The sequence below is a fragment of the Anoplolepis gracilipes genome, chromosome 3 (assembly GCF_047496725.1).
Source record: "Anoplolepis gracilipes chromosome 3, ASM4749672v1, whole genome shotgun sequence".
NCBI lineage: Eukaryota > Metazoa > Arthropoda > Insecta > Hymenoptera > Formicidae > Anoplolepis > Anoplolepis gracilipes.
The window spans coordinates 5,035,604-5,049,967 of NC_132972.1; the positions used below are offsets into that span (position 1 = coordinate 5,035,604).

The window sequence follows — 14,364 nt, forward strand, 5'->3', positions numbered from 1 at the left end:
CTGGGAGAAGTGTAATATTACCGAAGGGACTGTAATATGATTTAGCACTCAAGCTGTATAGAGTCGCGCGTTAAGGCATTTTTATTTCGATTCAGCTCCTCGTACGCGATATGCTAATGCGACTGTAAGACGATACGGATTGATAATATCACGGTATAACATCGTCAATTAAATCGTACTTCTTTATTTCCTATTAACTGTTCTTTTTTTCAATGTGTACATCAATTAAATAATTAAGTAACCGCGTGCAATTCGTTGTGGCGCATGTTCGGAGAAAGGAACGCAGGAAGTAGGAAATAGTTACAATTGCTATGAGATTTCTCACGCGTTACTTTCTGCATTTGCAATCAAAAACTTCTGCTGGCTTCTCTCTGGATAAGCACGAAGCTGTAAAATTTTTTATGTTTTCCCCGTAATTTTTTTAATGAGTTTTAACAAACCGTTCAAGGATCCGCCATTTTGCAATTTTACGGGACGATTCTCGCGTTATAGTTTATACAATGTGGCAGAATCTTTAGTAACAAATTTTAATAAATACAAAATTATTTTTTTATGTGTAATATTAAGTAGACCATTATTTACTCATGTGAATATTGAGTCTTTAATATTAAATATCTTTGCCGGGATATACATATTATTTTGAAATGTCTTAAAAATATTTATTTATTTATTTGAATAAAATATAAATGTTTTGTATTTAATACGAATGTATGTGAAGAATATTTTTTTATATTTATATTTAAATTATATATATATATATATACAAAAAAAATTAAATTTTCGCTGACGATAAATTAATCAATTACTTAACGTCGATAAAAGAAACAATGAATCTGAAACAGTCCATATCTCTTGTTATTTTTGCATAATTTACTGCAGCTCATCACACGTGTCTCGAAACACACGTTCTACTAATCGCTTCCGATGTGATTTATATATATTGCGTCACACGCGCAATTAATATAACTATTTCTAGCCCATGTGCGATGTTTGGCACTAATAAATAGCCCATCATATCCGTCACTCCAGTCGATTACTCTTGAATTATGCACTCACCGCGCATTTAGGTCCGCGATAGTTTTTTAGAAGTAGGGACGACCATCGATATAAATATTGCTATCCAAATCTATTTTTACTCTTAACGATTGATGGCCGCTTCGATATTTAGGTTGGCGTTTTGCGTATCTACAGCTTTTTCTCAAATACGTGCTTTATTATTTGTTATTTATTTATATTTTCCTATACGCTTATGTGTGTCTTTCTTATTTTTATTTTCACATCACGTCAAAATCAACGATCTTAAAACTTACTTATAATTCTAAAAGTAGTTTGATGCTATCAGATACTATCTCTGTTTCTTTTTTCGAATAACAGAAATATATTTCAACTATATATGGACGAGTAAGATATTCATTGACGAATTTTCTTTTTTATATCTTCGCTCGATGCAGTAAATGTTTTAGTACTCGCAGCGCGAGACGATGCGACGAGGATGATGTCCGCGAGATTCTCACGCGCTACTAAATACACAGCGGGACGAATAATAACCAATGGCGGACAATTTGCTAGACGTCGTTCAGTTTTTAACAAACGGAATCGCGAATTCGCCGACAACAACGATAACAGTCGAGTAATCCACGCGTTTGCATGCGAGTGTATTTTAACCAGGCGTATTTTTACCGTCGTCTGACGTTTTTACTACGACGCGCTATCGTGCATACCGGCGTATGATCGTGCATGGACGAAACGCACAGCGAGATATTTTTATAGATACAACTAGTAATGTCTATAATTTGTACGTTTACTCGAATGCAATTACCGGCGGTAAAAGTAACAGTACCTTGAAGTGGGCTCTTTCGAGGCCGCGGCAGCTATAATCGTTTCGCGCATATCGTTACACTTGCAATACGTCAGCTTGGTTTTTGTAATTTATTAGGGACGAGCTCCCCCATGTTATGCAGGAAGAATTATGAGTATTATACCGCTGGGCGGCGATTGATCGTCCATAACTTGCAGAATGTGTTTATAACTTTGTTTATAGTAACTGAATTTTCACGTGACATTTCTGATGCGGATGTTACATCGGTACGACAAACATCGGAGATAACAATCGTTTTACATCTCGCGACGGATAACGGCTTTCTCTGCTCTAGTTGAGTAGGAAAGGACTAACTCGAGAAGGGCCGTACTACTTGAGATATTATACAAGGTATAACTAAAAATCGCTAGTATTATTCTCTCTGCTACGGATTCTTTGATCAATCTTTAAGTTAAAATTAAATCTTTAAATTAATTTTAAATTAATCATTACTTAATAAAAATGTCATTGAAAATCTAAATCACAATTTTTAATTTCTTGAAAATAAATATCTATATAATTCAAGCCTCTCTTGAATTAGCATATGAAAACAAAATGGAGGTTTTAAATTAAATGAAGAACTTTTGCAACTGAATTATTATTAATTCTACTACTAATATTTATGTTTGGTAAAAAGTTTTGGTACGCCCTATACAAAAGGAACGCGATGCGTTACGATGGATAAACCACACACGTATCTATCTGTAAATCGAGTGATACGTATATAAACAATGACGTAACTGAAATATACAAAAGAAAACTTACGTTCTCTGGAAGTCGCTCGTGGGAATGTGGACAGTCGTGTCGCTTCCTCGTGCTTCTCGAATGATACCTGAGAACATGATGATTCCTTATAGTACATGTCATACATGCAGTATCGCATTTATCATTAAAGTTTATTATAGTGTGCATTAGGGTATAATAGCGTGTATTAAAAACTGTGAACAAAATTTTCGTCACGGTATTTTCTGCAACTCTTCATAAAATATGATAAGATTACAATCAAATAATGACTAAAATTGATGTTTTTTCAGTAATCTTTTTACGGTTTAATAAATAGTCATTAATTTAAAATAATATTATCATATTTTATGAAGTATATTTTAGCTTACTATAAAATTATTAAACATAAAAATAAAATTATTAAAAATATTATAGTAATACGCATATATCATACAAATTCAATTTTCATGTATATCAATAAGGATATTCAATAAATAATAAAAAGATTATTATTATAAAAGTGTGAATTTCTTAATGTTGTTACAAGTTTTTCTAATATAAAATTCTTTTTTGTTTGATTAAAGTTTTTGCAATTAGTTATGTCCTCGCTAATATCTTGTAATTTCCTGAAGGATCATCGTTATATTTCTCATCGTAGATGTTGCCAAAATTGATGATCCTGCTCTGGACGGCAATTCCAATTGCGTTGTCTCAGAGCAATTATGCGTCGCAAGGCAACAGCATCGAATATCAACCGGGACTGCCGCCGAGCACGGTTCTCGACGGCAAAGTCACCAAACTGGACGATATCTCGCCGATTATATTTCTGAATCGAACTAAGGCCTACCTAAACTGTGGTCAGGGTAGCATGGAAGTCGAGCTCAAATTCGAGGAACCGTTCTACGGAGTGGCTTACGCAGACTTTGATCGTAACAGCGCCTGCATATTCAAAGGACGAGGCGCGACCACCGCTAAATTGGAACTACCTCTGAAGGGTATGTCTCCGTATTATTATGTGTTTGACATTTACTTGCAGTAAACAACATGCCATTTTTTTATTTCGCAAAAGCGTAACATTCTGTCATTCTCAGAAACAAATTGTTTATAAAAAATGTATAATAATATTGTAACTATCATAAAATCTAATTCTTATCGTATCAAACAATATATTTTTATTCACGAAGAAATAAAAGCCGAGCGAAATTGATGCCATTTTATAAAATATTTTGGTGACTATGGGTCCTTTTTCAAAAAATATCTACTTTTAATTCAAATCAGATAGTCTATTCAATTCTTGTAAAAAATCCCCTGAAAATTCCCAGATTTTCCAGATATTTTTGTTCAAAATTCCAAGAAAAAAGAATATTTTCAAAACTTTTTAATACAATTTTCTCTAAAATAAATTTTTTTATTACATACATTTTCTAATGTTTTTCATTCTTTCAATGTTAAATTTATAAATGCACTAAAAAAAAACTGAATAATTGAATAAGATAATTTTTCATTTCTTTATCTTTAAAAATTACAAAGAGTATTTCATATTCAATATTATGTTAAGACATTAAGAATATAAATAAATATATTTATATAAGACAAACTGATTGTGAGACGCCAAGTTTACGTTGTCCCACTTCATCTGCCGACGATTTTTCAAGCATTTCTTATCAGACTTTAAGGTGTTTCACGATATTTATATAAAAAGTTCCATGCATAAAAATTATTAGAATATTTATTAAACAAATTTCAAAATAGATCGCCCGAAATGCTAAACGTATAAATATCGAGATGAGACATTGGTCTTATATTTCAATATTTTATCGATTTTAATGAGATTTTATGTTAGTCTATAATCACATTTAATTTTCAAAGAAAGTTCTATGTATAAAAATTAATACAATATATTTATTATACTTTATTATTAAATTAGATTAGGAGACATCAAACATACGAGTACTGATTGTGAAATGAGACGCTGGTAATATTTTGAACGTTTTATCGACTTTAAATGAAATTTCGTGTTATTCTTTGTGTTTTACAATTTCATATACAGCTGACTGTTTATTAGATAAAAAGCAAAATTATTAAAAAAAGAATTTTTAAAAAAATTCCCTAAATTCCAATAAAATTCCATGAGACTTCCCTTTTTCCCCAGATACAAAAGAAATCCCTAAATATTCCCGGTTTTTCATGTTTTTCCAAGAAGTAGACATCCTGTCAAATATAATTATACAATTATAACTTGTTGCGTTTAGAAAATATTTTTCTACCTCAAATTAAATTTAATTTTTTATTGTACGAAAATAATTTGCATTTCAGGATGCGGTACAAAGCAAGATCCTTTACGTGTGTTTACCAATAATGTGGTTGTTCGTTTTCATCCCGGTTTAGAAATGGACGGAGATGAGGTTATCACTATAGTCTGTAGATATCCCCCACCCGTAGCGCCGGCACCTCCAAAACCTCCAGAGAGCATGTAAGAGAGAAAGAAAGAATTCTTTATTAAAATATCGGGAAAAATATATTTATCAGTTGTGTTTGCAAAAATCGGTAGGATTTGTTGGATTATTTTCTCATTTTCATATTGAGGTTTTTAATTTATTAAATGATTATTGTATTTAAATTATGAAACAATTATATTTGCACATTATTTTTCTGTTAATTTTAGAAATTTTAAATCATATTTTTTTTTCTTAAAGTAATTAAAATAATTTATTTAAGATTTTCATTCTCGAAATAATAAATGTCATTATTGAATATTCTCGGATGTCCTTTTTTTCCCCCCAAAAAAAAACCATCGATTATTGTATCGTTACGCCATTAAATTCCGTGACTGTTTAATTACCGTGCATTACAAACAGTAATTGAATATACGCAACGTACATTATTAACATTTGAACAAAGGAAAATTTAAAGAAACGAATATCACGAGAGATACTCGCACTTTTGCTATTTAAATTTTACGCTATTTAATTATGTTAATTTGACAATTAAGCATCTGCGATAGATGATTCATTTGATATCGCTGTGTTTGTCGAACGAATAAGGAACAATGTTTTGTATTCAGAACGTATCGTGTACACGCCTTCATTTCTCATAGTTTAATTATACTCGAGGACACAGCTTCAAGATATCGCACCGTTAACTGTAGCACTAGCACGACATCATTGTTACTTGCAGCGTCTCTTCTTCCGTTTCCGGGACACTTGCTGCTTCGCTCTAATTTGATTTCCGTTCTTAGATTGGCCACGTTGACACCCGCGCCGGTCACCGAACCGCCGCTGAAAGGCTTCCAGATCCTGCTGATTATCTGCGCGATCCTGTTCCTCTCGTTGCTCCTGCTGGGTCTCGGATGTTCCTACATGTGCCTGAAACGCCGAAACGTCCGCGTGATCCATCGACATCCGTTCGAGAGCGGCACCGGCTCCGAGATAACGAAGCTTTCCGGCTCGACCTTGAGCAACATCACCATGTTCGAGGGTCTGAAGATACCTCGTGCACATGCCCTTCTTCATGCGACCGCCGTGTCCACTTCCGGTAGTGAGGCGAATCTGGTGATCGATCATTCGGACACGTTACCGAGTGATTATCCGAGCGAGAGTCACTCCGAGGTGAGTTCCGATAATAATTGTTTGCGAAGGCGGATGATTGAATATTCAGCTTATTAAGCAAATATGAAGAGCATCTCTCGTGTATCTCATATCATATTAATATCGTATTAATATCGAGTAATATAATCACAATCTGTAGACACACAGAATACAAGTTTCTGTGTGTCATGAATCTTAATTTATCCAATTTAAAAATTATTAAAATTGTCTAACTAATTTTTGATATTTCGATATTTAATATACAATTTTATTACATACATCATGAAATGCCGCTAACCCCAACAATAGTTGGATACTCTAAATATGCATTAATTGAGAATTTTAATGAAGAACTTGAAGAATATTTCCTAAATGTTCTTTTCTAATAGTCAGAAAAAATGCTAAGTAATAAATGCGCAATTAATTTACATTAATCGGTTCTGTTTCGTGTTGTTACAGGTGGACGAGGAACGTTCGCTACCTGTATCATCCGCCGGATCTTACGACAACAAAGCATTCGTGGATCATCGCGAGATCCAACATCAACGCCAGATGGAAATGCGTACTTCGAGTTCCTTGTATTCCGAGACAGTGGCTGCCGAAGTGGAAACCTCCTCGATGACAGCCGCGAATGCGTCCAGAGTTATGATACCACGTCACCCCGTAGCTGTTCCGCTCGAACCCAAGTTCGACGTACAAATGAGAGTGAAGAGAGCACCGCCGCCGCCGAGCCCGTTGCCGTCAGAGTCGGACGTGGCAAGCATCGCCCTCGAGAGAAATCTAACGACCATCCTGGAGAGAGAGGAAAGCACACCCTACCGAATGACGACCTTCTCCTACGTTCCCGAACTTCACGGACCACCGGGTGGTGCGTCGTCTGTTTCTACCATCTCTCGACAACAGACACCTCCGGTCTACTCGAGAATTTTGCGTAAGCAGGCGGAGAGGGAGACTACCGTGATTCAGGAGAAACTTGCATCGCCGATGAGCGAGCAACATGAGATTCGCCGACCGAGATCCCTCACCTCCCTGAACACCGAGCTTACCGAAACTCGCTCGCTGACCGAGGTAACGGATGCATCTCACGCCAAGTATCGAGTGGCGAGCATCCTGGCGCCCACTCCGCCGCCACCGCCTTCCATCGCGCCAACCACGTCCACTGCTACAACTCATACCGCCGTTCAGCATCGCGAGCACCGTCTGTTACGCGAGGAGATGACAGAGCCGCTGGTTGAGCCGCAGATGGTCGCGTCCCGTCGTCCGGAAATTACGACCCATGAAGTGGATGATGTGTTTCTGCGCACTGTCACGGAGAAAAAGACGATCGAGGATGTGGAACGTCACTCTCGCCAGGTGACCGAATATCGCGCCAGACCGCAACCGCCGCCAGATCTCAAGTGGGACGTCACCATCAGAAACTATCCGACGCAGGACATGCCACCTCCGCCACCGGAATGGGAGAACTTCTCCGATGTCAGCTCAGCTTCTAATTTAACCATCACAAACGAGCCATCGAACGCCGGCGTGGACGACGAGCCAGACGTCAGCATCGAGCCGACATACACCACGCGCGCCGAGATTCCCTGCAGGCCGCCTCCACCAGCCTCCCGTCGTTCCCTCGACGACGCCGACGCCGATTGGTACACTAGACTGGCGCGCGTCCTAGAGCCGCGTTACGCTACCGAATTGACGGACGAGGAGCGCGCCAAGTGGCGCGAGATCATCACGACGGAGAGCACGCTACGCACTTTGCTGACCGAGGCGGTGGTCAAGGAGGATTACGAGCTGATACGTAAAGATGCGAGATATATTAATCTGTTCCCACCGGCGAAATGGGATGTGATTATCCGTATTCTGAGCCCGCCGTCGACACACACCGGCTCAACCTCGTCTTCCAGCCATGGCAAAAATCACGGACAAAGATACAAACGGTCAAAATCATCGGAGTGGGACACCAGGTCCAGACGATCCTCTCTTCCTACTTTATATGAGTATGAAAGCGACGGCGGTAGCTCGGCGCGTACCTTAGGTACTCAGAGTCATCATCTACAGACATCGCAATCCGCCACGACCATGATCAGCGGACAGGGTCGCCCGCGTCGATTAGGCGGTTCTATTCGTTCGCGAGGCGCCGGCGCCGGCGCTGGCAGCGAGGCCGATCTGAGATCGATGTCTGAGATAACGGTCCGTGACTTTGCCCGGATGGATCGGGATGATCTGACCAGCTTGAGTTCCTTTGAGGGCGCGGACTCTCTCGTCAGATCACTCAGCCAACCAAGCTTGGCCAGGTCAGGCTCGGAATTCACCGAACACTGGGGTATGCCTTCCGGCAGTCTGCCGCCGTGGGCAACCGCGGAGGATGGCACCAGCTCCGTGGAGACGACACCAAGAGCGATCAGACGGGGCGACAGATTGGAGGTTCTCGCCTCCTTCGACGAGCACAGACGAGGCCCGTCTGTCACGAGATCCAGTCGATATACCGAGAGGGAACTTAGCGTGCGCGTGACGGAAAATCAGAGGGCCTCGGACTGGTTTAACGACAATAATTCCGAGCCGGAGATGCAAATATGAGCGGCCTCGAAACTTGTATATCATGTACCGCATTTCTCGATCTGCACCTCGAACTTTTAGATACAGAGGCGATATTATTTAATCTTGACGGAATTAGATCTAAAAGATTTATTAGAAATGACTAGGCAATGACGTTTATATTTTACAAAATCGAGAAGCTTAAGATGATTATTTTGTCATTTTTTAACAGTGAATTTCTTTCATACTGTCACTTTTATAATAAAACACGACTAACCTATTAATTTAATTAAAATTTATTTCTCACGTATTGTTGAATTAATTAAAGAAAAAAATATTTCTTAAATATTCATAATTATATTTTTTTAAAAATTAACATTTTTAAATTCTGAATAGAATCGAGAGCTTTCGAGAATACTAGCAGAGAAGATTGTAAACTTCTCAATATCGCTTAAATATACTGAAGAGTACTGCAAAAAGTTGAGCAACACAAACTATAGAAAGAGATTTATTAAAGGATCAGTAGAAATTGTATTTTTCAGTCTTTCGCAACTATTCCATATATCCACAGATTCGCATGCTTTTTATTCTGTTGCAAATCACGATACGATGGATTATGATTTATACGAGCTCATATTTTTCTCACGGGCACTTTTCGGTCGGTGACTCCACGTGGCTCGCGCATTACGAGTTGATACCGCCGCTGTTTGTTTCACTCTCAAGCGGAGACTTCCTGTATGATGGATATCTTGCCAGAAATGACAATGCACACGGACGGACAGCGAGATAGAAAATAACGTTTCGTGGAGTAAAATTCATTTATTTGTAGCGGCCAGTTCGTTATTTCTTTATCACGTCGGTTTATATCGTTGTCCTAGTTTTTCCTACAACTCATAGCCATTCACTGCCTAGATTCATTGTCCATCGTGCCCGATATCTCGCTCATAACTTGCTCAAACTTTGAATCAATTTCGCGACCGCCTCCCGAATCGTTCCTTCGATATCGAGATCGCCCGATTTCAGAAACTTGCTCAATCGCCAGTCTCTTCACACGTCACTCGTAATTTATAGATGTGTAGATCATACGCGGGTTGCTTATCTCGCCACGAGTGGGTCTGCAGATTCTGGCGAGAACATTATCAGAGTAATCGTACACAATTTGCAGGAATTAAACCATTAAAGCCTAGACTGGCAATGAACATTTTTTATCGCTACCTGCGTTAATCAACATTAATGACATATCGCGCCATTTTGCGCATTTTGTAAATGACAGAAGATATTGTCGGAAATATTTGTTGAAATATAAAATATGAGTTTCAATAATCTCACACACTCGAATATGATATTTAAAAGCTTAAATGGATTAATTAGCAAATGTGTCAATTTCAATCGCGACAGGGGAAATAACGCGAGGAAAAAAAAATGGCAAAAAATGTGTGTGAAAAAATAATAAATAATATAACGTAATCGCATGAGAGGACCTAACGTCTGCGTGCGACGCAGCTTGTCCTCAGCTTCCTAACGTCCGATAGATCGCGAAGATCGATCTCTCCCTCTTTCTCTCTCTCTCTCTCTTTCTCTCTCTCTCTCTCTCTCTCCCTCTCTTTTTCTTTCTCGGAGATCGCAAGGAATCGCACATAGCTCGCGATTAAAACATTCCCGTTTGCGATACAACTGCGATAATAGTCTACTTAAGTAGGTAACGAAACACACGGTGCTGGGTTATATGCTTCACAAACGATAGTTAAACTTCTCTCTCCAATATCATTTATCTAATCCCTTCCGCAAAGTCTCCTATCCGATTTAATGTACTGTCGTCGGAATACCTGGGCTCGGCCGAGATACATATCGACCGACACGGTATATTCGCGCGTAGATAGATATATTTGTAATTATACAGCGTACCCTCTTTTATGACTAACGTATAGTCACACGTATTAAATTTATGCGTAACTCTATCTACAGTCATTAGAGTTTACGAAGTCTTCCAAATCCTTGAGCTACGAAATGGAAATTCGGCAAGTTTGCAAATTGCATTAATATATCAGGACGCGATTATTATTCTCATAGTGGTACGTAATTGCTCCGGAATCTCTACGTTGTTTTGACAATGGCCGACAATTCGAAACATTTTGCTTTCAAAAGATAATATTACGTTTCGCTTTGTTTGCGTATGATTAAAATTATTGAATGTCAAAATTGCGCGAGCAAAGCACATTGAGATAACGCAAAAGTGATTTCTAGAACAATATCAAACAATTGCATCAGCGAATTTTCAGTTGCAATATGCAATGGCGAAATGTAATAGCACGTAAAATAAATCTGTATCTGTACATAATATAGTGTCTTAAAATATTTAGAATTTTCGAAAAATGCATCATGTCTGAATATTTTCGCGCAATTGCTATTATATATATACGTATATATATATCGGCAGTTAATGTACTTTGTATTTTAATTTGTAACGTTATATCTAACGGTACTACTCTCCCCCCCCCCCCCCAATGGCAAAGCGATTACAATACTGCTCTCAATTCATACACAATTCAATATAATTGATGCGCCGAATAAGAAGCTCGTAGAATTTGTAATTCGATAGTTTAAGTCCGAATCGATTGTTTACAAGATATATCCGTCCAAGGAGCTTAAAATCGATGTCGTATTTAAACAGCTAATTCGCTGTAAATTTTGTAAAACATGATGCATAGAAAGCAGTAATTGTGGTCACTTTCTTTACAAGTGACTGTAAATCAAAATCAATAATAAAGTTATGCATTATATCTTAAACATCGAAACGAACATCACGTGCTAAGCGCACATGTGGATCGATGAATAAAGCATAAAGTGCCCCAGCGCACGAAAGGAATATTAATCGCGAAAAATGGGATAATAAATCATATTGAAAAATTACATAACAAGTGTTATCAACGTCCGAGTTTTTATCTCGACGTCACGTCGGTTACATCGTCCTTTCAGAGTATCTTCCGACAAAGACCTGCTGTCGCGAGAAAAATTCAATGTCGAAGAAAGGGAGGAGAAAAATGCTTCCGATAAGAGAAATTAATGAAACGCTTGTATTTAACTTATGGGATTAATGTGGAATAAAAGTGACATGACGGAACATGACACGTGGCATTAGAAAAAACTAAGGATGAAATAGTGCGCTATATTAGTGTAGAATTAACATAACGGATAATTCTTATATAGGAACGGCTTACGTTTTTCTATCAAATTTTTGTAACAGATGCGAATTGCGTGTGAATTGGTCGTTTCCTCGAGTCGAAAGTACGCATGCAATATTCGTAAGGGTATCGCGCGAGTGAAATGGGTGCTACTGGAATGTATATAACGGGACGAGGGACTAAAGTAAAGGAAAACAGGGGAAACCGAGGCTGGTAAAATGGTTGAAACAAATGGCTAATACGTTCGCTGTCTTGACGGTATTGTTTCGATACAAACGGCAAATATATCTATATATAAGTTTGAACTAGACTTCCCTAAATTGTAACTGCTAACAAATGCTGACAGCGCACGAGTCGTAAGGTCTGAGTGCGTTATCAATAAATCATGTAACCCTCGTAGCTTTGTATTACTTCGTGGAAGATTAATTTGCACGGCTCGACGTTGTCGAAGTATGATAAAATAGCGCGCAAGTTCAACAGCAATCGCCAATAAATGGAAAATGTAATATGATCTTCGAGTAAGGTCGGAGAGAACATGGCTATTAATAAAATTGGTTACTAAAAGCAGCTTGTACTGTTCTCCTTATTACCGAATAAACTTTATGATAACTTTAATGGGAAAATCTTATTCTAGCGTATCACATTATCCGTACAGAGAACATTAGTTTGTTTACGAAGGAGATTACTGCTTCGGAATATTATCAAGGAAATACCTTTCTCCCGATGTTTGATCATTTTATTTATGTCATATTAAGTAAGCATACTCAGCTAAATTATCCGTAAAGTAAACGTAAAATAACGAGATGACTAAAATTTTAATTTCAATTCAGACGATTAAAACATGTGATACTAAAGAAAAAAAAAGAAATGTGGATTATTAGATTAAACTTGAATCCATTGAAATCTATTTGCCGAGGATATATACCAACCTAATATACTGCTGAATAATTTATTATTTCATCAGAGAAAAAAAAAAAGAAGATAAGGAATAGCATTTGACAAGATGCCGATACGAAAAGCACAAGCGTCTCTCGTGATAATTAGATTGCATCTCCTGCGAGAACTCACCCAGTCTTCTCGCCCGGAACAATCGGCGGAGTGAAGGAAGGAATGTGTCTAAATTAATTACGAGCTCGAGAAAGAATTCTCCGCAAAGCGGAGGATCTATCGAGATCGACGGCAGCCTCAGGCGATCATGGCGAATGATACGAATGATACCGAGGTCGCGTTGATGGGAAATGCAGAAAGAAAGAGAAAGAGAAAGAGAAAGAGAGAGGGAGCGGGAGAGGGAGAAAGAATGAAAGAGAAGGGAACGACGGAGCGCACATATACGAGGGTGCCTCTATAATTGCTTCGCGAAGTCCTTTTGATCGATCCCTCGATGGAAAAAGGCGCGTCCACCCCGATTCTCGCTCCCCCTCGCTTCAAGATATATGCGGTTGTTTTTCCGAAAATACAAAGTTGCGGTCCGTCCGAGCGAGCGCCACACATAGATACATGTGTACTTTGCTTCTTCGACCATGCGGGGCGGATCGACGCATGCGTTTTTCCCGCGCACCCTTCGCGGAATTATCTTGGCCGTGAATCGAGCAGTCTTCCACGGCCGTTCCCGAGCTTGCTCGCGATCCGCGGGGGCGCTCCTTGAATTGAGGGAGGATCGCGCGCGTCTCGAGCCGCGAATTTTGTGAAAAATCGCGATTACGTAATATGTTATATACGTAATAACGTGATACGTAATTCTCTCGGTAATGGGTTGACTCGACGAGGAGAATTGCACATCCGGTGCGCGGCACGTGCGGCTTAGAGGTAAGCGAGAATAATGCAACGCACGTGAGATCCCTCGAGTTAAATGTCATTACTCCGACAAAGGTGAATCCCCATGTTAATGACGTAGATGCTAATTATCGTTCAATTTATCGAAAATTCCGATTTATTATTTATTGCAAAATGTTGACGATGCAAGAGTAATTTGAACTCGTCGCGCATATCGCGTTATATCCAGACTAATTATCATTGTTAAGATATGACAATAGATTATCGTTCTCTCGTCGCGTCGCAAACTAGTTAGGTTCATTCAATGTACTTTGTTGCGAAATGTTTTACTCGCGCGACAACTCGTGCCACGTCTGAACTAGAAGGGTGAAATAGGTGCACATGCATATTATTAATTACGAGTTAGACGAGGTATATTTTATATAAAGGAACTCCCTCTCTCTCTCTCTCTCTCTCTCTTTCTCGACTTTCGCAGCAACGTGTAATTGTATTCAAAATTACCTCGTAATTTTCGTTATTAAAATTTTCATGCGGAATGTAAAACAATCTTAATGAATATTATTTGAATTGAATGATATTTATTTCGAGATTTGATTGAATACATTTTTACACATTGGCAATTTATTTCTACACGATTGTGTTTTCAAAGAGGCGTACCAGCCTGGAACGAAGTGTCGATCACAATCAGGCTGCGGCTAACCGCGATTATCTT

The 14,364-nt window shown here is 38.6% G+C and overlaps 2 protein-coding genes across 4 annotated transcripts in view; both read left to right on the forward strand.

Moving 5' to 3' along the window:
- Pot (zona pellucida domain protein papillote) overlaps positions 1–12,446 on the forward strand; it is a 30,642-nt gene extending 18,196 nt beyond the window's left edge. For 2 of the 3 annotated variants that reach the window (XM_072887592.1, XM_072887593.1), the window contains exons 3-6: positions 3,240–3,576; positions 4,898–5,054; positions 5,820–6,189; positions 6,628–12,446. In XM_072887592.1, the coding sequence (XP_072743693.1) occupies positions 3,240–3,576; positions 4,898–5,054; positions 5,820–6,189; positions 6,628–8,739 (2,976 nt within the window). In that variant the 3' untranslated portion in view covers positions 8,740–12,446. Of the gene's footprint in view, positions 1–2,041; positions 2,210–3,239; positions 3,577–4,897; positions 5,055–5,819; positions 6,190–6,627 lie in introns of all 3 variants that reach the window. The other variant, XM_072887594.1, reaches the window with a different exon arrangement.
- Positions 12,447–13,504: 1,058 nt separating this feature from the next.
- The window catches only part of LOC140663430 (GTPase-activating Rap/Ran-GAP domain-like protein 3), a 28,606-nt gene continuing 27,746 nt past the window's right edge, over positions 13,505–14,364 (forward strand). Inside the window, exon 1 of the mRNA XM_072887587.1 lies at positions 13,505–13,685. The gene's annotated coding sequence lies outside the window, so the exon portion shown is untranslated. The remainder of the gene's footprint in view (positions 13,686–14,364) is intronic.